The 24,282-nt window shown below is 58.4% G+C and overlaps 1 protein-coding gene across 2 annotated transcripts; it reads left to right on the top strand.

Annotated features, from left to right (window-relative positions):
* The first annotated feature begins 39 nt into the window (after positions 1-39).
* SETD1B (SET domain containing 1B, histone lysine methyltransferase) lies at positions 40-23,544 on the top strand. 2 transcript variants are annotated; one of them, XM_082640482.1, is made up of 17 exons: positions 88-210; positions 719-906; positions 1,161-1,259; positions 1,890-2,160; positions 4,274-4,386; positions 5,366-6,604; positions 10,170-10,997; positions 11,470-11,731; positions 11,819-12,159; positions 12,245-12,350; positions 12,884-13,369; positions 14,726-15,985; positions 16,929-17,095; positions 18,243-18,374; positions 18,452-18,571; positions 18,651-18,788; positions 20,874-23,544. In XM_082640482.1, the coding sequence occupies exons 2-17, from the start codon at positions 733-735 to the stop codon at positions 21,045-21,047; spliced, it is 5,910 nt and encodes a 1,969-aa protein (XP_082496608.1). In that variant the 5' UTR covers positions 88-210; positions 719-732; the 3' UTR covers positions 21,048-23,544. The 2 variants fall into 2 exon arrangements, with proteins under 2 accessions (XP_082496609.1, XP_082496608.1); XM_082640483.1 differs by lacking the exon at positions 20,874-23,544 and having other exon boundaries at positions 40-210; positions 18,651-20,151.
* Positions 23,545-24,282: the final 738 nt, after the last annotated feature.

The following is a 24,282-nucleotide window of genomic DNA, read 5'->3' as shown; positions in this document are numbered from 1 at the left end:
CTGGGAGCCGAGCCTCCGCCGCCAGCCGCCTCCCGGGCAGCAGCAGCAGCAGCAGCAGCAGCAGAGGCGGCGGCAGCAGCTCCGGGCCCGGCAGCCGCGGCGGCGGCGCTCCCCCCTCCCGGCCCCCCGTCCGGCCGCCCCGGCCTCGGTTCCCGCGGGGGACACCATGTACTGGCTGGCGGCGCAGGGAGGCCGGCGCCCGGCGGGGATGTAAGCGCGGCTCGGGGAGGGAGAGGCCGCTGCCGGCAGCTGGGCGGCCCGAGCCCCCAGCCCCCAGCCCCGGCCCCGGCCCCCGCTCCGGCCGAGCGGGCGGGCGGGCGGGCGGGCGGCGCCAGGCCTGCCGCGAGCCCCGCGCCCGAGCCGGGCGGAGCGAGCGAGCTAGCGCCACGCCGGGCGGCCGGGCGGCCGGGCGGGTACCATGGGCCGGAGCCCGGGTCCTCCGGGTGCCCCGGGCCCCGCCAGTCTGCACCTGGGGCCCCCGGGAGCCCCTCGCAGCCGCCCCGAGATGGTGGCCGAGCGGGCGGGCGCCTAATTCTCCGGAAGGGTTATTCTCTCGCTCCATTCTTATTTTGGGGGGAGCCAGCGAGACAGCTCCTTTTGGGGCGCGCTGGTAAGGTGGGAGGGGGTGGGGGCTGGACGATTTGATTCCTTCGCGTGTGTGTAGAAGCGGCCGCCGCTGCCACCGCGGCGGAGACGACAACAACTTGCTCGTTTTCAGGTTGGGTTAACGGCATGGAGAACAGTCACCCCCCCCACCACCACCACCAGCAGCCCCCGCCGCAGCCCGGCCCTTCGGGCGAGAGGAGGAACCACCATTGGAGAAGTTACAAGTTGATGATTGACCCGGCTTTGAAAAAGGGGCATCATAAACTGTACCGCTACGATGGGCAGCATTTCAGCCTGGCGGTGAGTAGCCGGCGCGCCTCCCCGCCGCCCGCACCCACCCTCCGAGCCGTAGCGAGGAGGGTGGGGGCGGAAGGGTCCGATCGGCCCGGTGACCCCCCTCCTGACCACCCGGCTAACTGTCAGCCGGGTCCGCAGTCCTGGAGTTTGACAAGTGCCTGGAGAAGGGGCGGGGGGGGGGGGCTTGCCCCTGTCCCTGGGGAGTTGGACCAGGCCACCCATTCCGCCCCCCCACCACCACCGCTTCCTCCCCACAGATGTCCAGCAACCGCCCGGTGGAAATTGTCGAAGATCCCCGGGTTGTCGGGATCTGGACCAAAAACAAGGAGCTGGAGCTGTCGGTGCCCAAATTCAAAGTAGGGCCCCTCCCCCCTGCCCCGCGCCCCTTCCCCCCCTCCCCAAGCCCCGAATTCGAAAATAACGCCAGTTTTAACCGGGCCCAGTCGGATTCTGAGTTCCCGCCGTCCGGGGCCTGGGAAGTTTTGGCGGGGAGGGGGAGATGGCAAAAAGAGGTGTCCCCTTTTGGCTACTGTAAACAGAATAACACTCGCTGAAACTGTAATCAAGGCGCTGATACTGTATCCTGCCTGCCCAGCTGGGGGCTCCGGGTCCCCACCTGGCTCCTGCCAGCCCAAGGGCTCGGCCCTGGGACCCGCCCCCCTTCCCAGCCTTGTGGCTTTAGGGGGACAACTTCCTAGCCCAAGGGGTCGCCCCTGCCCTGGCAGCAGGGAGAGGAGGCTAGAGTAGGGGGTGGGGAAAGAGAAACTGTTTCTTTTTCCCCTTTCCTTTCGAACCCAGAGGACTTCCACGTTCCAAACGATTTAATCCTCCGCTTCCCGGGCCCGCCCGCGTGCATTTTTTTTTTCCAAAAAAAAATTTTTATTTTTTACCTTTCATTGTTTTCAAAGGGCGGGTGAGTGGGGAATTTTGTGTTTTCCATTCGGTTTCAGTGTTCTCAACCTCCCTTCCCCCTCGTCCCCTGCCAGATCGATGAGTTCTATGTGGGCCCGGTGCCTCCGAAGCAGGTGACATTTGCCAAGCTGAATGATAACATCCGTGAAAACTTCCTGAGGGACATGTGCAAGAAGTATGGGGAGGTGGAGGAGGTGGAGATTTTGTACAATCCCAAGACCAAGAAGCACTTGGGCATCGCCAAAGTGGTCTTTGCCACGGTCAGGGGAGCCAAGGAGGCGGTTCAGCACTTGCACAGCACTTCGGTCATGGGCAATATCATCCACGTGGAGCTGGACACCAAAGGTGAGTGGAGGCCCGCTCAGGACAGCCACCGCGGAGGAGCCACAAGACCTGTCAGTGTGACTCCCTCCTCTCCCAGAGCCCCTCTTGCAGTGTTGGGGAGCCCCTCACTCTTCCTTAGGTGCCCCCCTACAACCTTTTCTTTTGCCCCCTCCTGAGGGTAGAGTCACGTGGAGCTAAATGTGTTGTCTGTTGCTAGGAGACAAGCTATAATTTACCAAACGTGCCGGTCCTTGGCCACTGAACCCCAAGGGACCACCCGGAGGCTTCCCCACCGCTGACACCCCCCCGGGCCCTGCGCGGAGCCCTGGTGGCTTGGGTTTAGGCAGTCCCCAGTGTTGCCGGCTGTGTTAGGAGAGATGGCAGGGTTCGTTTATTTGTCGGGGGCGGGGGGCGCTGAGGGAGAGCCACTAGGACGCTTTTAAATACCCAAAGAGTATGTCCCTCCACTAAAAAGAGAGTGCTCCAGGGATCTGGAGTGCCCCTCCCCCACAGGCCGCCCCTTCCCCTTGGAAGTGGGAACCAATCTGGGCCCAGAGTGTGGTTTCATTGATAATGCTCCCGTTGGAGCTGGGCGGGCTGCTCCCGGTGCTCTAGGGTTGACACTGTCTTCCCTCCTCTCTCTTAAAGAGACAGCACCACCTCCCAAGCAGCGGAATCCCGCTCTGTGCTCACTGAGCCTCTGAGCGGCTGCTGGGAGAGCCGGGCTGGGGAAGCCATACCTCCCACCCTCAGGGTCCTGGGAGGCTTCTTCTCTGTGCTGGCTCGGGGGCTGGCAGGACTCTAGGGCATCCCCTAAAGTTTGCCTGTGGCCTCTCTAGAGAAGTTTGTACCAATATATTCAGAAGAAAGTGCCGGGTGCTCTGAGGCCCAGCCAGCCCTGTGACTGGGCAGAGACTGTTGGGTCCAGAGCCCCTGGGACGTCCCCTGGGAGACCCTGCATGGGAGGGTTTAGGTGAGTGGCTTCCAAGGGTTTCGTGAGCACAGGGTTTAGGGGCAACCCGGGCACATCAAACCCAAGACTGGAAAATGTAAACCTTTCTTTTTCGCCTTTAATAATGAGCACATATTGACTGAGACTCTAAGACCTTGCTTGGGGATGCAGAGGGACACTGCTTCTGGGTGGGCACAGTTATCCTATAAACTCTTGCCAAACCTGTCCCTGATTCTGAGGTTCCTCAGGGCACAAGCCAGGTTCCTGTTCCAGCCACAGCGCCCTTCACCCCCCTTCTCTAGTTTCTCAAGTCTCTGTTGGGGAGACCCCTTGGGTGGTTGCAAGCTGATCTCTCCCTGAGAACCAAATGTAGAGCCCCTCCCCCATCACATGCCCATTGTAAGGAGCAGGCAGCCCTCACCAAAATCTCAGGTCTGCAAAAAAAAAAAAAGAAAAGGCCCTTAGAGACTGACACCAAGTTTGTATTTCAAGAAAGAGACCGGTAAAGAGTAGCTCAAGGAATGTGTCTCCTTTGCATATGTAAGCAGCTGCCTCAGAGGGCTCTATAAATATCGATAATCTGGCCCCCTGGTCTATAGAGGCCTCTCTCTGCCAGGGGCTGGGGCTGGGGTGGAGGGTTACCAGACAGTGGCTCAGTGGGACAGGGGAGGACCTTGTGGAGTTCACAGTAACGCAGTACTAGAGTGCATTTTACAAACTCTGACAGTCACCTGAGAGAGTTAACAACAAAACTGTCACTCCTGTGTCACTGGGTTTCCTCTTCACTTGCTACAAGGCCCTGGATGTTAAGTGGGAAGGTGAGAGGATGGAGATTCCCTCTTTCTTTGGGTGGCATGGCCCAGGTGGCAGGAAGGGGCTTTGTGTTGGGGCTGGCATTTCTGTATTTGGGTGAGTCCCAGCGCCACGAGGCATTAAATTCTGAATCTCAGGATCAGAAAAATCATACAGTTCAGCAGCTTCATTGAACAGATCGGACTCCTGAGTGAGGTGATAGGACTCCTGAGTGAGGTACAAAGAGAGAGAAGTGGGAACTTGGTCAGGGTCACTTAGCTTCCCTAGGCTTGGGGTCCCAGGCACAGGGGCCCCACAAGGATGCCCACCTGTGCGGGCTGCCCCATCCTGGAGCCTCACTGAGTCCTCCCTCCCTTGCCTTTTCCACAGGGGAAACCCGCATGCGGTTCTACGAACTGTTGGTCACGGGCCGATACACACCCCAAACCCTCCCAGTGGGCGAGCTGGACGCTGTCTCTCCAATCGTGAATGAGACCCTGCAGGTGGGTTTATGGCTGTCAGTCCTTCCCCCGCCTCCCCACCCCATCACCAGCTCCCTGATGTGGCCCCCACCCCACTTCACCACCTCCGGTGTCAGACACCAGGAAAGGAGCCTGGCTGTGCCCACCAAGGCTTCCAGCAGGGGGTCTGAAAGCCCTATTTGCCAAAGCTCTCCTCTGGCATGGCCCCCAGCCCTCTCCCTGCACACGCTGGGATTCCCATCCCAGAGATCCAGAGTCCACGTGCTTTCCACGTTAATGCTGAAACACTGCTGTGTCCAGGGTCCTAGTGTCTGGTGTCCCGTGCACCCCTCTACCCCCGCCCCCAGAAAGCCGAGTTCAAGTCCCTCCTTCCAGAGCAAGATGGATTCCTTCCCCAACCACCGCCTCCCAGGACCTCACCTGGACCACCATCTCATGGGGAGGTTCTCATCCCAGCTCCTACCCCAGCATCAACCCAGCCACCCTCTGGAATAGCTTCTCCAGAGTGAAAAGTCTTTGTTTACTTGCTGGTCAGCTGTTTATCAGGCACTTTACGTGTTACACTATTTAAACCCTAAAATATCAAGAGGTTGGAGGGACAAGGCCCTTGGCCACCCCCTCACTTCCAAGACCATCGTCTGCTACCTCTACCTGGAAGGTCTTTGATATCTGACAGCCTGGAGCAGGAAGGAAATCCCAGTTCACACCAAGATGTCAGGGTCTTATCTTTACTCTGCTTTAGGGATTAGGAAAAACCCTCAAGGTTCTCTGAGGATAATTGGCTACCCCAAGATTAGAGAAGGTGAGGACCATCCAGACACTCCTCTTTAATCTACCGCCTTCCCCCCGCCACCGCTTCCGTTCACTATGCTGCAGTTCTAGAGTGACCAGTTTGGCTCCGAGCTCCCCGGTAGCTGGAGTGAGAGGGGAAAACAGTCCCATTCTATTGCACGTTTTCCCCCCAGTGATCTCAGACCTATCTCTCTCTCTCTCTCTCAAGCTGTCAGATGCCCTGAAGCGCCTCAAAGATGGTGGCTTGTCTGCAGGCTGTGGCTCTGGCTCATCCTCTGTCACCCCCAATAGTGGTGGGACACCCTTCTCCCAGGACACTGCTTATTCCAGCTGCCGCTTGGACACGCCCAACTCCTACGGACAGGGCACACCGCTCACGCCGCGCCTGGGCACCCCCTTCTCGCAGGACTCCAGCTACTCCAGCCGCCAGCCCACACCCTCCTACCTCTTCAGCCAGGACCCCACAGCGACCTTCAAGGCTCGGCGCCACGAGAGCAAGTTCACGGACGCCTACAACCGCCGCCACGAGCATCATTATGTCCACAACTCTTCTGCAGTCACCGCAGTGGCAGGGGCCACAGCCACCTTCAGGGGCTCCGTGGACCTCCCATTTGGGGCAGTCAGCAGCAGTGGGGGCGGCAGTGGCCCTCCATTCAAGGCCCAGTCACAGGATTCAGCCACGTTTGCCCACACTCCACCGCCTACCCAAGCAGCCTCCGCTCCCGGAGTCACATTCAAGCCGGCTTTCTCTCCATATCAGACTCCTGTGCCCCCTTTCCCCCCGCCCCCCGAGGAGCCCGCTGCCGCAACCCCCTTTGGGGCCCGTGACGGTGGGGACTTCCGGAGAGTACCTGTGCCCCCGCCCTTGCCGCCCACGGAGCCCCTGACAAAGGAGAAGCCAGGCACGCCGCCTGGACCCCCGCCCCCGGATGCCAACAGCATGGAGCTGGGCGGCCGGCCGACCTTCGGTTGGAGTCCTGAGCCCTGTGACAGTCCTGGTACGCCCACGCTGGAGTCGTCGCCTGCAGGGCCGGAGAAGCCGCACGACAGCCTGGACTCCCGGATCGAGATGCTGCTGAAGGAGCAGCGCACCAAGCTGCCCTTCCTGCGGGAGCAGGACTCAGACACCGAGCTGCAGATGGAGGGCAGCCCTATCTCCTCCTCCTCCTCCCAGCTCTCCCCACTGGCCCCCTTTGGCGCTAACTCTCAGCCTGGCTTTCGAGGCCCCACACCACCCTCCTCACGCCCATCCAGCATCGGCCTGGAGGACATCAGTCCCACACCACTGCCCGACTCGGATGAGGATGATGAGCTTGACCTGGGCCTGGGGCCCCGGCCCCCACCCGAGCCAGGCCCCCCAGACCCTACCGGTCTTCTGGGTCAGACAACTGAGGTGGCCTTGGACCTGGCTGGAGACAGGACCCCAACCTCAGAGAAGATGGATGAGGTACCATGATGTCTGTCCATCTCTGTCTGGGATTGGTTTTGTCTGTCTTGTGGCTCCCTCTTTCCTCCTTGAAACATTCTCCCCTTAGGATAACTAGCTAAGACACAGAAGCAGCAGGGCTAGGGCAGCCAAAATAACAGATCAAAAATAAAAAGAGAATGAAAAGAGGATACAAAAAGCACCAGGGGCTATGACTGAGCTGCTGGTTTGCTCTGAGCTCCCTAGCAGCTTTGGGGAAAAGGGAAACATGACCTAGATCTGTTGCTCTCCTTGCTAGGTATGGGAAGTCAAGACCTTTTTCTGGGGATAAATTCTGACTTAAGCTTCTTTGGTTGGAGTTTGCCGAGATCCCAGAGAGTTGGACTGTGGTGATGGTTTTGGGCCTCCTTCTCTGTTGGGTGGCTGGGACCTGATCAGGACTGGTCCTGACACTCAGGCAGATTTGGGAAGAGGGATCAGCCAGAGTGTTCTGCTGAGCTAGGGGAGGTGGCAGCTCTGGAGCACTGTCTCCTAGAACCTGGTGCCCTCTGAAGAGATGGGAAACCGTGGTGGGCAGGGAGGACATTGAAATGTCCCTCCTCCCTCTCCCCCTGCGTCCAGGACTGAAGGAGTTAAGGGCTAGCCCAGGGGAGGGCCCCAGCCAGAAGCAGGCCAAGTTGACCACCCCCCACCCTCTGCCCACCCAGAGATCCTCCTCTGGGGCCTCACTGCAGCCTGAGGGTTGGGGTGGGTGCTGCTGCACGTGCCACATTCCCTTGGGGGAGGATTCCGTCATCTTCCTTGGCACTGCTCCTCCACCCTCCTGGTCCAGGCACCTGCCCTGGCCCTCCTGGCCTGGCAGGCATGAACAGCAGGAGCTCAAGACACAGCGCTTCGCCCCCGTGGGCGGTAGGGAGGAGGGTCCCTCCTCCCCAAGTCCTTTGATTAGGCCGATGTGGCCGCCTCAGGGAGGAACAGAGAGGAACTTGGCTTGCCTGGGAGGGGACTGCAGGTGGCTGGGGCTCCTGGGCGCCTCCAGGCTGTTCTGGGGAAGTGGTTTCTGGCGCTAAGGGGTTCAGGCAGGGAGAGCTGACAGGTGTGCAGGGCGGGGGGGGGGGGGCTGCTGGCCCTGCCGCCATCCTCCCTTCTTCCCTCCCTCTCCTGCCTGAGGTTAGGGGATGTTTGTTTAACCATGCTCACTGGCTGATCCAGAGCCGGGAAGCCCAGAGTAGCCAGAGGGAATGGGCTTTCCCACGGTGTCACTGTAGGAAAGGGGAGACTGAGGCCCAGAGAGCTGGGGTCGGGGATGCCCCGGGACATCAGCCCAGGGAAGCCCGGGAGTACTGATAACCTCCAAGATGGCCCTCGGGAGCCCCCTGCTGACAGTCGGGAGAGCAGCTCCCGGGTTCCTCCGGCCCGAACCCGAGGGAATCCCAGCCTAGGCTGACCACATGGGAGGGCAGCACCGGGGGACACTCCCTTTCTTCACAGAGGCTGATAGTTAAAAAGTTCCGGCTCCAGTCCTTAAGTCTTGAGCCCCACCTCTGTCACTTACTGGTCATGCGGCCTTAGGGAAGTTACTTTCCCTGCCTGAGTCTCAGTTTCATCATCTGTGAAATGGGATAGTGAGAGTAGCTGCCTCACACTAATCTCGGCTTAAGTGAGGTGCCACCTGGGAAGCTCCAGGCAGGGCTCGAGCTGAAGCCGAACATTCAGCCGCCAGTTCCCGCGGTTCTCGCCCCCGGACACGGGAGGGGCGGAGGGAGGGGCAGGGCCGCGGGCTGGGCTGGATCAGGGTCTCCTTGTGATTGGCTGGCGGCGGTGCCGGCGTTAACCCTGTGCGTGCTGCGCCTGCCTTGCTGGGCGCTGTCCAGGACTGATCTGGCGCTGTCCCTGAGTATCAGGCTGAGCCTGCCAGTGCCTCCCTCAGCATGTGTGTGGGGCCCTGAGAGGCAGAGGGTATGTGTCTGTAGAGGGGACAGAGCAAAAGCAAGGGCTTTCTTCTGCCTTAGGTTTGGTTTTCCTCTTCCCTCCCCCGCCCCCCCACTTCCCTTTGAAGCCTCCCTCACCTGTACGTCTGACCTCTGACCTTACAGCCTGCACAGACCCTGCCCCCTCAGCCTTCAGATGCACTCCCTGGCAACCTACAAAGGCTCTGTCTTCCCAGCCACGTTCATCCAGGGCAGGGCCTGAGCCCCCTTCCCGCCTCGGGTCCTGACACAAGAGCCTGGGGGTAGCCCATCCCTCCTCTCCCTACCCCTGCTTTGCCTTCTTGCTCCACCTCCACCTGGTGGACTCCATGCCCCCCTCCAGTTCCAGGCCTGTGCATCCAACTCCCCAAAGCCCCGTGTCTGAATGAAAAGAGGCCCTTTCCCGTTTCACAGCCAGGTCATGCTCGACTCCTCCCATTCACGTGGTGCCACCGTCCTGGATTCCCACAACAGACCCCCCGATGCCTCACTCAGCAGGCACCCTGGGCTTGCATCCCAGCCCTCTTTCTGACTGGCTGTGCCTCTTGGGCCAGTGATTTATGTATAGCTCTCTGAGTGTGTTTCCTCACCTGTCAAAAGGGATTGGACTAGAGCCCTACCTTGTGAGGTTAGGGTGCAAATGAGAAATACGAGATATTATGTGCTGACAACACTCAGCCCCACCGCGGCCCGTGCTAAGACTATATGAAAAGAGTAACTAAGGAAAAATGTAAAGACACACCTATTCGTGCACCCTTACTACTGCTAAGCGCCCCCGCTGCTCGTGTCACCTTCTCTGCCAGGCCCTCTCTGCCACAGTGAAAACTACAGGCCGACTGGGAGCAAAGGCTGGTGAGCCACTTCCTGGTTCAAATCCGGGCTCCATCTCTTAGTGGTTGTGCGGCCCGGGCAAGTTACTTAAGCTCTCAGTATTCCAACTTCCTCATCACTAAAACTGGTGATAACAGACCTACTTTACAGGGTTGTTCTGAGGATTAACTGAGTTAACGTCCGCAAAGTGCTTAAAAGGTGCCTGGCCTGCAGAAAAGGCTACAGAAGTTGGAACTATTAGTAGTATCTTCTCTGAATGCAAATTGAAACAGAGTCTCTCAAATTGAAACAATCTTTTTCCCTCTTCACGCCTCACTCCCCTTCCCGGCTTTCTTTTTCTCCATGAAGGACTATATATTTCACATTCCTCCTAGTTATCCTTTGCCTTGTCCCTCCAGAAGTTCAGCTCCAAGACAGCAATAATTTCGTCTGTCTTGTTCACCACTGTGTTCCCAGCCCCTGGAACAGTGCCTGCTACACAGCAGGTGCTGAGCAAATGTTTGTTGAATGAATGAATGAGTGAATCTGCATGATAACCCCGTGAGGCAGCTGCTGTGGTGCTCATCATGCAGATGGGGAGACTGAGGCTTAGAGAGATTAAACGACTTGCTTGAGGCCGCGTGGCTGGGAAGGGAGGGAACCAGGATCAGAACTGCGGAAGCCACGTTGCTCGCTAGTCTTGCAGAAGGCTTCTTCTCTGACCTTCCGGTGTTCAGCAGGGGGACCTGGGAGCCTGCTGGGCCGCCCGGGCTCACCCTCACCTCTCTCTCCTTGTCTCCCTGCAGGGGCAGCAGTCCTCGGGGGAGGACATGGAGATCTCAGATGACGAGATGCCCTCGGCCCCCATCACCAGCGCTGACTGCCCCAAGCCCATGGTGGTGACCCCCGGGACGGGGGCTGTGGCAGCTCCCTCCGTGCTGGCCCCGACCTTGCCGTTGCCCCCGCCCCCTGGCTTCCCACCACTGCCCCCGCCCCCGCCGCCCCCCCCGCCCCAGCCCGGCTTCCCCATGCCCCCTCCCCTGCCCCCGCCCCCGCCCCCGCCGCCCCCAGCCCACCCCGCCGTGACAGTGCCCCCACCGCCGCTGCCAGCACCGCCGCCCGGTGTGCCGCCCCCGCCCATTCTGCCGCCGCTGCCGCCTTTCCCGCCGGGGCTGTTTCCCGTGATGCAGGTGGACATGAGCCATGTGCTGGGCGGCCAGTGGGGCGGCATGCCCATGTCCTTCCAGATGCAGACGCAAATGCTGAGCCGTCTGATGACGGGCCAGGGCGCTTGCCCCTACCCGCCCTTCATGGCCGCCGCAGCCGCCGCCGCCTCCGCTGGGCTGCAGTTCGTCAACCTGCCGCCCTACCGGGGCCCCTTCTCCCTGAGCAACACGGGCCCCGGCCGCGGGCAGCCCTGGCCACCGCTGCCCAAGTTTGACCCGTCAGTGCCGCCACCAGGCTACGTGCCACGCCAGGAGGACCCGCACAAGGCCACGGTGGACGGCGTCCTGCTGGTGGTGCTCAAGGAGCTCAAGGCCATCATGAAGCGGGACCTGAACCGCAAGATGGTGGAGGTGGTGGCCTTCCGGGCCTTCGACGAGTGGTGGGACAAGAAGGAGCGGATGGCCAAGGTGGGTGGGCGGCGCGGCCCTGCAGGGGGGCCGGCGGGCGGGCGGGCAGGAGGCGGAGACCCGGCCAGGCAGCCTCTCTCCTCCCCAGGCACGGTACTGGAAACACCGCCACCCAGGCCCCCAAAGCAGGATAGTGTGAGTGTTATTTTGTGAAACCGGTGTGTCGGTGACACAGGTGTGTACTTACAATGCGTTCCTTTTGGATTCCAACCTCCAAAGTGCGAGAGCCCCTGCTCCGATGCGGGCAGCCGTAGTAGCCGCTTTGCAGGTGAGGAAGCCGAGGGTCAGGGAAGCAGAGCGGGGGCCTGGGGGTGTCCTGAGTGGTCGGCACAAAACGAGGTAGGTTCCAGGAAGGGAAGTGCCCAGTTACCATGTGGCCGTCACTGTTGAGAGGACGGCAGGCTGCTCAGGGGACGGGGCTGGCGGCAGCGCCGTAACCATGGTGACCTCCCCCTCCTCTCTTGCACCCCAGGCCTCGCTGACCCCGGTGAAGTCCGGTGAGCACAAGGACGAGGACAGGCCGAAGCCCAAGGACCGCATCGCCTCCTGCCTGCTGGAGTCGTGGGGCAAGGGCGAGGGCCTGGGCTACGAGGGCCTGGGCCTGAGCATTGGGCTGCGCGGGGCCATCCGCCTGCCCTCCTTCAAGGTCAAGAGGAAAGAGCCGCCGGACACTGCCTCGTCTGGCGACCAGAAGCGGTTGCGACCCTCAGCCTCCGTGGACGAGGAGGATGAAGGTTTGCGCGCCTCCCCTCGCCGGGTGCTGGGATCTTCTCCTCCCCCGCGCCCCTGGCCCAGCTCTGACAGCCCTCCCTTCCCCACAGAGTCTGAGCGGGAGCGGGACCGCGACATGGCGGATGCCCCCTGTGAGCTCGCCAAGCGGGACCCCAAGGGCGTGGGTGTGCGGCGGCGGCCAGCCCGGCCCCTGGAGCTGGACAGTGGCGGGGAGGAGGATGAGAAGGAGTCGCTGTCGGTGTCCTCATCGTCATCGGCGTCCTCGTCCTCGGGGTCCTCGACAACCTCACCCTCATCCTCAGCCTCCGACAAGGAGGAGCGAGAAAGCGCGGAGGAGGAGGGGGAGGGGGAGGAGGAGGAGGGGGAGGGGGAGGAAGGCCCCAGGAGCCAGATCTCCTCCTCCTCCTCGACCTCATCCCTGTCGGACAAGGTACCGTTCGGGCTGGGGAGGCCTGGGGTGCTGGGCCAGGGGAGGGGACCCTTCGGCTCACCTTTCCTCCGTCCCTGTCCCCCAGGATGACGATGATGAAGACAGTGATGACAGGGATGAGTCTGAGAATGACGATGAGCGCGCAGCCCTGTCGGAGATGAGTGACAAGGAAGAAGGGGACTCAGATGGAGGTGAGCGGGGCTCCCGGCCCAGCCCGGGGTCCCTGTGCAGAGCGCAGAGCCCGTGCAATAGTCAGCAATACTCTGGGGGCACATTTCTTGGCTTTGAAGTGTGAACTCAGTAAAGCACAGACAGGGCATGCCCTATGATTCCTTTTTCATGAAGTGTCCAGAACGGGTCAATCCACAGAGACAGAAAGCAGACTAGTGGTCGCTGGGGTTAGGGAACGGTGGATAGACAGGTGATAGCTCCAGGGAACAGGCTTCTTCCAGACAAGTGCTAGTTGTCTACATCATGAATGTACTAAATACCACTGTATCGTTTACTTTAAGATGGTAAGTTTTATGTTAGGTGGATTTCACCTCAGTTTTAAAAAAACGTGATGATTAGTTAGTACACACACACACACACACACACACACACCACACACACACACCTGAGGGCTCTGTTCAGCCCAGCGCCGCCAGTTGTGAGACCTTTGGTGAAGCACCTGGCTGGAGCACAGCAGATAATGACAGCGCCCCTGCCTGTGTCCCCCGCCCAGAGGAGACAGTGAGCATCGCCACCTCTAAGGCTGGAGCCGAGTCCTCCAGTGAGAGTTCTGAGTCTTCTGACTTCGAATCAAGCTCCGGGTCCTCCTCATCACCCTCAGAAGATGAAGAAGAACTGGCAGCAGGGGAGGAGGAGGAGGAGGAAGATGAGGAGGAAGGGGAGGAGGCAGCCGCAGAAGAAAGCATGGCTCCCGCTGCTCCTGACGAGGACTTTGAGGATGTGGCCACAGGAGCATCCGCGACGGAGTCACTGGTCCCAGAAGAGGAGGTGGACGTCGAGGCTGAGGACGAAGCCTCCGAGGCTCGGACCCCAATGCTGGAAGAGCCCCCCTTGCCTGTGGGTGTCGAGGAGCTGGCTGGCTGCAAGGAGACCCCCGACGAGCCAGGCCTGAACCAGGAAGGGGCCAGGTTGCTGTCTCCAGAGCCCCCTGCTGGAGAGATGGAGGCCCGGCCCCTGCCATCCCCGGAGCCCACCCCAGGTAGCACTTGCAGCCCCTGGGAGGGCGGTGGGCATGGAAGCAGGATGTCCTCACCACGAGAATGAGCCCAGGCTCCTTTATACTAATCACTTAACCTCAATGAGTCAGGTTCCTCATCTGTAAAATGGGATCCGTGAATTGTGCTTCCCCTATGAGGTCGTATGGGAGGGTAGAGTGAGATGACGTACGATGTGCCAGCATGGAGCCTGGCGCCTGTTACATCCCAGAGAGGTCTGCTGCCGTCACCATTCCTCTGTATTTCCCTGGGGTTTAGTCCTTGGGCCATTAATTAGTCCCATGAGATGCTCCCAAAAGAGGGGGTATGGGTGCGGGTGCGTATGGTCATTTCAGTGACAGAAAGCAGCAGAGGAGGCCTCGGGGTGCTGGGCCAGTTGAGAGGGGCCATGGATGCCGCCCCCTCCACCATCTTGGTGGAGCTGCACAAAGCGCGTTAAAGGCTCTCACAACGCTGTCCAGTGGAACTTTCTGCAGGGATAGAAACGTGCTGTCCAATAGAACTTTCTGCGATGATAGAAACATTCTCTCTCTGTCCTGTCCAATACTGTAGCCACTAGATACAGTGTTGCTAAGAGCACTTGAAAGGTGGAGAGTGCCACTGTGGAACAGAATCTGTGATATTGTCTCACTTTCATTAGTATAAACTTAAATAGCCACATGTGGTTACTTTGTACCTGTAATAGTCCTTGAGGAAAGAAACCCATTGTATTTTGTTTAATTCTGTGTTATTTGGTTATAGAACCACAGGTCTTGGAATATTGTTAAACGTATTAATTGCACCTCTGTTGTCGTCCCCAGTACTGTTTTAAGAACTGATAATACAACAGTGGACCAAACAGACAAAAACAACTGGGGCTTACACTCTGGGGCAGGTTGATGGATGATAGCAGATAAGTTAGAAAATGTATTCTATGACAGTAGAGATAACTGCTAGGAGAAAACCGTAAAGGCTCTGACAAGTCCTGCAGCAAAGAGACTGGTTGGATTTTATTTGATAGAGCTCACTTTCTTGGTCCATGGGATGCTCCCTGTTCACAGGAACACCATTCTAAAGACAGTGTCAAGGGCTACAACCATGTCTCCTGCATCTTTGATTTACTCCCACCAACATTTATCAGACACCTACTGTGTGCCTGACACTGGGCCAGGTGCTGAGCAGTCCTTGAGCGGCTTAGCTGGAGGAGGACAGTCTGTCTACTCACAGAACCCCTAGGGACCCAGAGGGTATGAGTACATACCCAGAGACGTGTCAAGTGCATAGTAGGGCAGCATAAGTGGGGCGCTGAGGGATATCTGAATCAAATAATAAAGGTCTGGTTTTTGCCCACCTCTCTGCAGAGAACAACCTGGAAGCGGAGCCTGCGCCCCCCACGCTGCTCTCCTTACCCCTGCAGCCACCGTTGCCACCCGCTCGACCACCCCGGCCACCCAGCCCACCACCAGAGCCCGAGACCCCAGACCTCCCACTCCCACCAGTCCCTCTGGAGCCTCCCCATGAGGACCAGCCCCCGCGTACTCCAGGCCTCTGTGGCAGCTTGGCCAAGTCGCAGAGCGCAGAGGCCGTGCCGGCCACACCGAGCGGGGAGCCCCTGCCGTCGGGGGGCAGTAGCGGCCTGCCCCTGAGCTCCCCACAGCTGCCAGGCAGCCCCTTCTCCTACCCATCCCCATCCCCCGGCTTGAGCAGCGGGGGCCTCCCGAGGACACCTGGCCGGGACTTCAGCTTCACACCCACCTTCCCCGAGCCTGGTGGGCCCCTGCTCCTGCCTGTCTGTCCCCTCCCAGCTGGCCGGCGTGATGACCGGTCTGGCCCCCTGGCCTCCCCTGTGCTCCTGGAGACAGGCCTGCCGCTCCCTCTGCCCTTGCCCTTGCCCCTGCCCTTGGCATTGCCCGTACCCGTCCTGCGGGCCCAGACTCGGGCCCCCACCCAGCTGCCACCCCTGCTGCCTGCTCCGCTGGCCCCCTGCCCACCCCCCATCAAGAGGAAGCCGGGCCGGCCCCGGCGATCCCCGCCGGCTGTGCTCTCCTTGGATGGGCCCTTGGTCCGGCCGCCAGGAGGGGCCCCCCTGGGCAGGGACCTCCTGCTTCTGCCAGGCCAGCCACAGACCCCTGTCTTCCCCAGCACCCACGACCCCCGGACCGTGACCCTGGACTTCCGGAACGCGGGGATCCCGGCTCCCCCCCCACCCTTGCCCCCCCAGCCTCCTCCGCCCCCACCTCCGCCACCTGTTGAGTCCACCAAGCTGCCCTTTAAGGAGCTAGAGAACCAGTGGCCCTCCGAGGCCATCCCTCCGGGTCCCCGTGGGCGCGACGAGGTCACTGAGGAGTTCATGGACCTGGCCAAGGTGCGGGGGCCCTGGCGCCGGCCACCGAAGAAGCGCCACGAGGACCTAGTGGCCTCAGCCTCCCCCGAGCTCTCACCGCCGCAGCCCCTCTTTCGGCCCCGCTCGGAGTTTGAGGAGATGACCATCCTGTATGACATCTGGAATGGCGGCATCGATGAGGAGGACATCCGCTTCCTGTGTGTCACCTACGAGCGTCTGCTGCAGCAGGACAACGGCATGGACTGGCTCAATGACACGCTCTGGGTCTACCATCCCTATATCCTGCCAGGCAGGGTGGGGGGCCTCAGCTCCCAGGATAGTGCACGTCACTGTCACTTATGGAGCAGTGTCTATGCCGGCACCGCGCCAGGCTCTGTACAGAGTCATCACTGGCACTTTTAAACACTGCCCTCTGTGCCAGAATTGGCAGGTCTCGGGGCTAAATGTAACAATTGGCAGGTCTCGGGGTTAAATGTAACAATTGGCAGGTCTCGGGGCTAAATGTAACAATTGGCAGGTCTCGGGGTTAAATGTAACAATGTGATTGTACAACATGACAGGAGCAGGGGCTGACAGAAGGCTCACTCTCCCTGGCGCCCCCTCCTTGCCTAATTTAATCTTCCCAACAGCCGAGTGAGGTAGCAGCTGCTGTTATTCCCGTTTTACATACGAAGAAACCGAGGCTCAGAGAGATTGAGTTACCTGCCCAAAGTCACACAGCTATGAAGTAGCAGAGTAGCGATTTGAACCCAGGCTAATCTGGCTCCAGAATCTGCGTTCTTAGCCACGATGCCACACCACAGTCGGTTGTTACCACGACCGTATGAAGTTGGCGCTGCCTTTATCCCTGTTGTCCCAAACAAGTTTATTGAGCATTTACTCTGTGTCAGGAACTCTGCTAAGCAGCCTAAGCACCTGTGGTCATTCCACGGGGCATGGTAATTACCCCAATTTGCATATGGGGAAACTGAGGCAGAAGGTGGAAAAAGAAACACACCCAAGGCCATGCAGCTGGGTACCTGTCAGAGTTCTGACCACGGTGGAGTTGGCCTGTGGGCAGGTGCAGGGAAGTGGTGTAGGTGTGGGCCGTGGAGCTGGGCATCCTCGGCCTCCTGCAGATGGGTCTGAGAGTGGAGAGACCAGGCCTGGGAGGGTGGGTCTCCAGCAGGACTGGGAGGGGCTCTCCGAGAATGTCCATGTGGCCCTTGACCCACACCCACCCACCAGCCTCTCTTCAGCTAAGAAGAAGAAACGGGACGACGGCATCCGGGAGCACGTGACAGGCTGTGCCCGCAGCGAGGGCTTCTACACCATCGACAAGAAGGACAAGCTCAGATACCTCAACAGCAGCCGCGCCAGCACCGATGAGCCCCCCACGGACACCCAGGTACGGCCGTCAGGTGCCTGGACACCCCGGAGCCTCCCGGGCTGGGCAGAGGGTAGGGGCCCTCCTGGAGGGGGTGCCAGGCACCGGGAGCAGTTGTGGAGCCAGAGGGGCTGGTGCACGGAGCACGAAGGGTGCTACTCCCCTGGGTGCTCAAGTGTGCGAGGTGAGGTGAGGGGCGGGCAGGGGAGAGCCTCCGAAGGGTTTTAATCAGGGATACGAACAGAGTTGAGTTGCATTTCCAGAAGTTTCCTTCATTCTTCTTTAAATTAAGGAAATAAATTGGGTAGGTTGGACATGGGGGGCCGTGTGGGAAAAAGTAGATGCATTTGAAAGACTCTCAGGAATATTCGAACATTAGAAGGTCAAATGGATGGGACTGGGGGCCTGACTGGTTACAGGAGGCAGAATGGGGTGGGACGCTGCTGGGTCCGGCCTTGGGGACTGCATAGCTGGATGCCAAGCACTGAGGTGAGAAGGAAGGTGGGACCCCCACTTTGGGATGGTTTGAGTTTTGGGGTTTGTGGAACTTCCAGGTCGTGAGGTCTGGCAGACAGTTAGATATATGGGTACAGTAGAGAGCTTGGGAGAGGGACGTCTGGTCCGGGGACCTAAATTTAGGCTTCATGAGGATGGAAATGTTAACCAAAGGCCACAGCAGGGGTGAGCCGACCCGGGAGAACATCTGGAGGGGAGTGAAGCTCCAGGTGTCAATGGTGGGGACAGAGGAAGAGGGAGGCCAAGAGAGGGAAGGGATGCGAGGGTGTTGGGAAGAGCCGTGGTTTTGAATGAAGCCATGGGGTGTTAGGTAGACAGACACCCACCGTCTCTGTCCAAAAAGCGGAGATGCTTTCAAATCTAGCTGAGAAGGGAAAAGATGGCAAAAGTGAAGAGAACGCTGCGTCGTCTTGTTTAAGATTAGAGGAGCTTGAGCACGTTCAGATTCTGACGGGAAGGATCCTGTAGAGGAGAGGGGGCTATCAGGACGCTCAGAGCAAGGAAGCTGGGAAGCTAGGGCCACATAGAGCTTCCGGTGGGGTTGCCAAGGATGAGACGGGGACACAGGTTCCCTGCAGCCAGCTCCCCCAGGCGGCCGCACCCCTCTCTGATCTGTCACCCGCCGTCCCCATCCCTGTACCCGTCCTCACAGGGCATGAGCATCCCAGCGCAGCCTCACGCCTCCACGCGGGCCGGCTCGGAGCGGCGTTCCGAGCAGCGCCGCCTGTTGTCCTCCTTCACTGGCAGCTGTGACAGTGACCTGCTCAAGTTCAACCAGCTCAAGGTGAGGCTGGGCCCCTCCTGGGGCGGCCACAGAATCCGGGACCAGGGCTCTCACCCCCACCCCCTTCCCTCCCCCAGTTCCGGAAGAAAAAGCTCAAATTCTGTAAGAGTCACATTCACGACTGGGGCCTGTTCGCCATGGAGCCCATCGCGGCCGACGAGATGGTCATCGAGTATGTGGGCCAGAACATCCGCCAGGTAAGCGCTGCCAGCCAGGACAGGTGTCGGGGTGGGGCCACGGCCAGCCCCGCCCAGACTGAGGCCTCTTCCTGGCCAGGTGATTGCGGACATGCGAGAGAAACGTTACGAGGACGAGGGCATCGGTAGCAGCTACATGTTCCGGGTGGACCACGACACCATCATCGACGCCACCAAGTGCGGCAACTTCGCGCGTTTCATCAACCACAGCTGCAACGTGAGTGCCCGGCTCGGGGCCGCCGCCCCTGCTGCTGTGCCAGGAGGACCCGCAACCGGAGGGCACAGGAACCGGCGCGGCCTCCTTCCCGAGCTCGGGGCCCACGAGGATAGCGGGGAGGGAGGTGGAGGTGTGAGGCCTTATCCGAGGAGCCGATCTCCTCTGAGCTTCAGTTTTCTCATCTGTAAGATGCACGTAATGAGACTAGAGGTGCTCGTGACGTGGTCCATACAGCTGGTAATTACAGAGTGCCTCCTCCATGCTGGGCGTTTTCTATGCCTCTGGGGCAGTGCTGGCCAGTAGAGCTTTCTACAGCGACGGAAGTGCACTGCATCTTTGCTGTCCACTGATATACACGTGTGGTGTTGAGCGCTTGAAACGTGGCTAGTGTGGCTAAAAAACTGAGTGTTTTTATTTGCGGTACGCGGGCCTCTCACTGCTGTGGCCCTTCCCGTTGCGGAGCACAGCCTCCGGACGCACAGGCTCAGCGGCCATGGCTCATGGGCCCAGCCGCTCCACAGCACGTGGGATCTTCTCGGACCGGGGCACGAACCCGCGTCCCCTGCATCGGCAGGCGGACTCTCAACCACTGCGCCACCAGGGAAGCCCCCGAAACTGAGTGTTTAATTTAAATTAACTTAAAGAGTCACACTGGGCTACCGACGGCTGACATGGCACAGGTCTGGGTGTGGAGGTGGGCGTTGCTAACAAGGGTGGTCCTCTCGTGAAGATAAGCACAGGGAGCTTCAAAAGGAGGACAGGTGCCCCTGGCTGTAGTTTAAGTCTTGGCATTGCTACTTAGTGAGCGACCGTAGGCAGGTTACTTCGTGTCTTGGTGCTTCAGTTTCCTCATCTGTAAAACGGGGATGATAACAATCCCTCCTCGCAGGGTGTCGGGAGGACCAAGCGGGTTACTGAGGGCAAGCCTTCCGTGCAGATACAGCGGGGGCTCAGTGCGTGCCAGCTCGCACGACTGTGACTTGATCGTACCCGGGGGCCCGTAGGGACTTCGCTGTGCATCTCCTGTGAGAGCTGAGGGATAAGAGGGAGTCACCCGGGTGCGGTAGTGAGTGAGGTGAGGCCTGGGGCAGGGAGGGAGGACACCTGTGTGAGGGGCAATGGGTTGACGTAGGGGGCAGAGGGCAGGGTGAGAGGATGAGGTTGGCAGGGTTGGTGGTGGCTGGGTCACTCAGCCTCGTAAGCAGAGCTGAGAACTTTCTCTAAAAGCCGAGGCCGGCTATTGCCCTGGGGTGACAGGATTTGCTGTCCCTTTGGAAAGATTTCCCTGGCAGCTGGGTCAGGAGTTATTCCGAGTTCAGAGAGGCAGCGGGAGCCGCTGCAGTCCAGGCAAGTGATGACAGAATCGAGAGGCCCTTTGAGGCAGAAGCCGCTGGGCGTGGTGGGCTGGATCCAGCACTGCTGGAGGGGAGGCGGGGGGCAGGTGCTTGGGGGACTGGGTGCATGGAATGGCCACTCCCTAGGTTTGAGTTTACTGACTCAAAGTTGTCTCCTTGAGCTGCCAGAGGTGGATATCGAGCAGCTAGTTGGATCTGGGGCCCTGGAATGCAGGCAGGCAAACCTTTTCTGTAAAGGGCCAGGTAGTTAGTATTTTTGGCTGTGTGGCCCAGACCATCTCATGGCAACTACTTAACTGCCATTGTAACGAAGGTAGCCATAGGCAGTATGTAATAAATGAGCGTGTGCCAATAAAACTTTATTTTCAAGAACAGGCAGCTGGGTGCCGGAGTTTGCTGACCCCTTCTCTAGAGCTCAGATGTAGGGCCTGGGCTAGAAACATAAATTTGGGGATCACCTGCGGTATAAAAGTAAATTGAATATTTCCCTGCGAAATTTGTTATTATTACAATCACGATTCTTATTTAATATCAGAGACAGGGGGCCCTGGTCCGCCAGATAGGGGAGCCGAGGCCTAGGGCAGGTGGCCAGTGGGCAGTGGGGTCGTGGGACCAGTACATCAGGCCTTGAGCACGGGGCTCAGTTGGGTTTGGGGGACTGCAGTCAGGGAGGGCCCGGGTGGGGTCCCAGGTGGGTCGGCTCACCCTCCCCCGCACATCCCACCCACAGCCCAACTGCTACGCCAAGGTCATCACCGTGGAGTCGCAGAAGAAGATCGTCATCTACTCGAAGCAGCACATCAATGTCAACGAGGAGATCACCTACGACTACAAGTTCCCCATCGAGGACGTCAAGATCCCCTGCCTCTGCGGCTCCGAGAACTGCCGGGGGACCCTCAACTAGGCCCGGTGCCTGGGGACATCAGCCACCCCCGGCGCCCGGGCGTGGACCCCTGGCCCCGGGGCCAGACCCCACCTCCCACCCCCATTTCAGGTGCTGTCCCTCTACCCAGCAGCCATGCCAGGGCCTGGCGCCCCCAACACTACCCCCAGGACCCACCGCAGCTCCGGCCCCTCAGTGGGAAAGGGCTTCTCTGTCTCTCAGCCCATGTCTCTTCCGTTTTTTTAAAGAAATGCTCCTTTCGGGACTTTGGTTTCCGGTGTAAATGTCTCCCCCCACCCCCCTACCTCCCCGGCCTCTCCCCTTCCTCCACCTCTTTCTCCCTGTCTTCTCTGTCCCGCCTTCCCTTCCCCGTCAGCCTCTTCCCATGAATGCTGCTACGTTGTTTTCGTCTTCTCATTCTTTTCTTCCTCTTCGTGAGAAAAGATGCTTTAACCATTGAAATGTGAAGGCAGAATCAGAGAGCGGGGACCCCCGGCAGGGGCTGCTGGTTTGATGGTGTGTCGGCCCACGTTCTGGAACCCTCCGGGCCCGGGCGCCGGGCCAGGTGCTGCAGAGGAGGGGGGTCGGGCCAGGCGGCTTTGACCTCAGAACACTACGGAAGGCCCCCTCTCTGCCGGCGGACTCAGTGAGAAGCTCCCCCCTCTTTCCGACCCCCCTCCAGTCGGTTCCTTCCCCAGCAGCCTGGGGGTGCCTTTCCCCCTCCCCCAGCAGACCCTGGTGGAGCCAAGCTGGTCCCAGGCAGGAATTTTCCCTGGGGCTCCCCCTGCCACCCCACACCCTTCCACCCCCCAAATCTTGGGTTCAGTGTTTACTTTCTCATTCGAATGCCAGCGGGGGGGAGGGGGGCTGGGGGGGGCGCTGGAAGGGTTGTGTTTACTTACCCTCTCCTGCCCTCACCTTCACCCCCAGGGGAGAGAAGCACCTCCCACCAGGGCAGGCGGGTCCCGACCCGCCACTACGGGTGTCTGACCGAATGCCTGACCGAATGCGTGTGGCGTATTTTTGTTTGCTTATAAGCTTCACCCGCTCGCCCCCAGCCCATAGCCTGACTCACCCTGCCAGCAAGCCCCTCGCCCCAAGAAGTCAAGAGCATATTTATTTTCAGAGTGAGAAGATTTATTTCTCCCAGAGAAAGGAAAATCTTGGAAAAGATTTAAAAACTCAGATCTACGTCTGACAGGTTTTTGGTTGTTTTTTTTTTTAACCCTTGGCATCATCTTCTTTAGAGTTCCTTTCCATGGATTTTTTTTTTCTTGTGCGTGTATAAAATCAAAACGAAGGGGGAAAAAATAGGTTTTTGAAGTTCAGAACAGATTTCTGTACATAGGCTGCCATAAAGGACTTTTTTTCGGGAACATTGTTTCTTGTAGAAACATGTGGGAAGACTTTTTTGCTTATTTCTTTGTACTTCCAAAAAACCACACACACACACACACACACACACACACACACACACACAAGCAAGTCCCCCGCACCCTAGAAAGCAAAGCAGGCATGTAAATAATTTATGGAAAGTGACTGTTGTGACCAGGAGTCATCCTCACCAAGACGGGAGCTCCCGGCGGGGCTGCCCTGACCCTGCGGATGCAGGCCCCGGAGCCTCTGGTATCTCAGCTTGTGTCAAGCTTGTTATCATGTAAATTCTGTACAAAGAATTGTTATTTTTCTCTTTTTTTTTTTTTTTGTCGTTGGTGGTTTTGTTGTGTTTTTCTTTTTTTTTTTTTTTTTTCCAATTTCTTTACCCCATGCCCTCTCTGTTTGAGACTATGCCCACCGGTTTCAAGCTCCGTGAAATCGGTGGCATTAAGACACGGAGGGGGACCTGGGCACAGCGGCAACCTTCTCTTCCTTTTGCGGTTTTCTGCCTCACTGTGCAACTGAGGAAATATTTATTTTTCACACGAGGAAATGTGTAGTTGGTAGAGACGGCCGATTTAAGTTACTCCTGGAGCCCCCAAGGGGCTGTCTTCAGTCTGTTCCCCTCCTCCCGTAAAAGAAGTGGGGCGGGGGGAATGTGAGGAACCCAGGGTCCAGGGTCCTGCCTCACCCCTCACTCTGGCCTCACCTTGCCCAACCAGCCTTCCCTAAGGGCGAGCAAGGGCCTGGACCCTCCCTGTTCCCAGGAACCCCCGTCCCACCCCTGAAATGGCTTGCAATAGCCAGAAAGGTGTCAACTCATTTTTCTTTCAATGCCTTCATTTACATTGAACAAACCTCTGCTTTTGAAGAGTTGGGGGTTTCTGCTTTTTCTTTTTCTTGTCCCTGCCCACCCCCCACCTCCCTCCTCCAGCAAAGAAGAGAACCCATAAGTTTTAGGGATGTTTGTGCATATAGACTCTCATCGTACGTAACTTGTTTTGAAGAGAAGTGTTTCCGTTGTGGGTGTGTCTTGCTGTAAATATTTGTTCATATTTTTGTGAATTCAATACTATGTACCATTGTATTATAGTAACTTTTATAAAGCAAACCATAAATATACTGACTTTTCTTACAGATACGCCATCTCCCTTGCTCTCCTCTCTCTTCTCCTCCTCCTTTCTTTCTCTTGGGGGCGCACCCTGCTCGCTAAGGAGCGGGTGCTCCAGTAGTCAGGGGTCGGGGTGGAAGGAACTAGGTGGGGTGTGGTCCATTCAGACCGTCTGCTTTTTTAAAAACATATATATATTTTTTTCTTCCACTTTTATTGAGCTATAATTGACATAGAGCACTGTAAGACCAGCTGTTCTTAAACTCTAAGCCTGTAGGTGGATTCTTTGAACTGGGACAAGTTATAGTCAGACTAGACCGTCCATGGCTTTCAAGTTTTCCTTCTAGAACTCTTCTTAAAACCTTAGGTATCTAACACTGCTAATGGTCTACAATTAAAGGAAACAAGATCAAATATCCTATTTCTATTACTAGAAGATCTTGGAAAGGTGGTACCTCAGAAACGATTAACACTAAGGGGACATCACTCTGGTCTGTGAGGCAGGAGGGGGCTGATAAAACAGTCACCAGTTGAGAAGAATTAAATGTATGCAGTGTTGTGGGTATTCCACAGGTTCTGCTCCCCATAGGTCTCAACTCTGCCTGGTCCAGTGGTGGGGTAACTGAGGGACCCACAGAGAGTTTGTTAGAAGATGTCCACTTATCTTTGAGAAGGACAGACTCAGAACCTCAGCAAAAAGCAGCGTGACTGAAAAGAAGCTCACTTCTTACTAAGGAAGCGCAAATGATACCATGATACCACTTCCCC

Source organism: Mesoplodon mirus, assembly GCF_964341445.2.
Source record: "Mesoplodon mirus genome assembly, chromosome: 13".
NCBI lineage: Eukaryota > Metazoa > Chordata > Mammalia > Artiodactyla > Ziphiidae > Mesoplodon > Mesoplodon mirus.
Note: the sequence above shows the minus strand (reverse complement) of the source record. Positions and strands in the feature narration are given on the sequence as shown.

Bases quoted from the DNA above. Each gene is read 5' to 3' on its own strand.
- SETD1B (XM_082640483.1), top strand. From the start codon at position 733: ATGGAGAACAGTCACCCCCCCCACCACCACCACCAGCAGCCCCCGCCG. The intron at 10,998-11,469 runs GTGGGTGGGCGG...CTTGCACCCCAG, and splicing joins AGAAGGAGCGGATGGCCAAG to GCCTCGCTGACCCCGGTGAA. The intron at 12,160-12,244 runs GTACCGTTCGGG...CCTGTCCCCCAG, and splicing joins CCTCATCCCTGTCGGACAAG to GATGACGATGATGAAGACAG.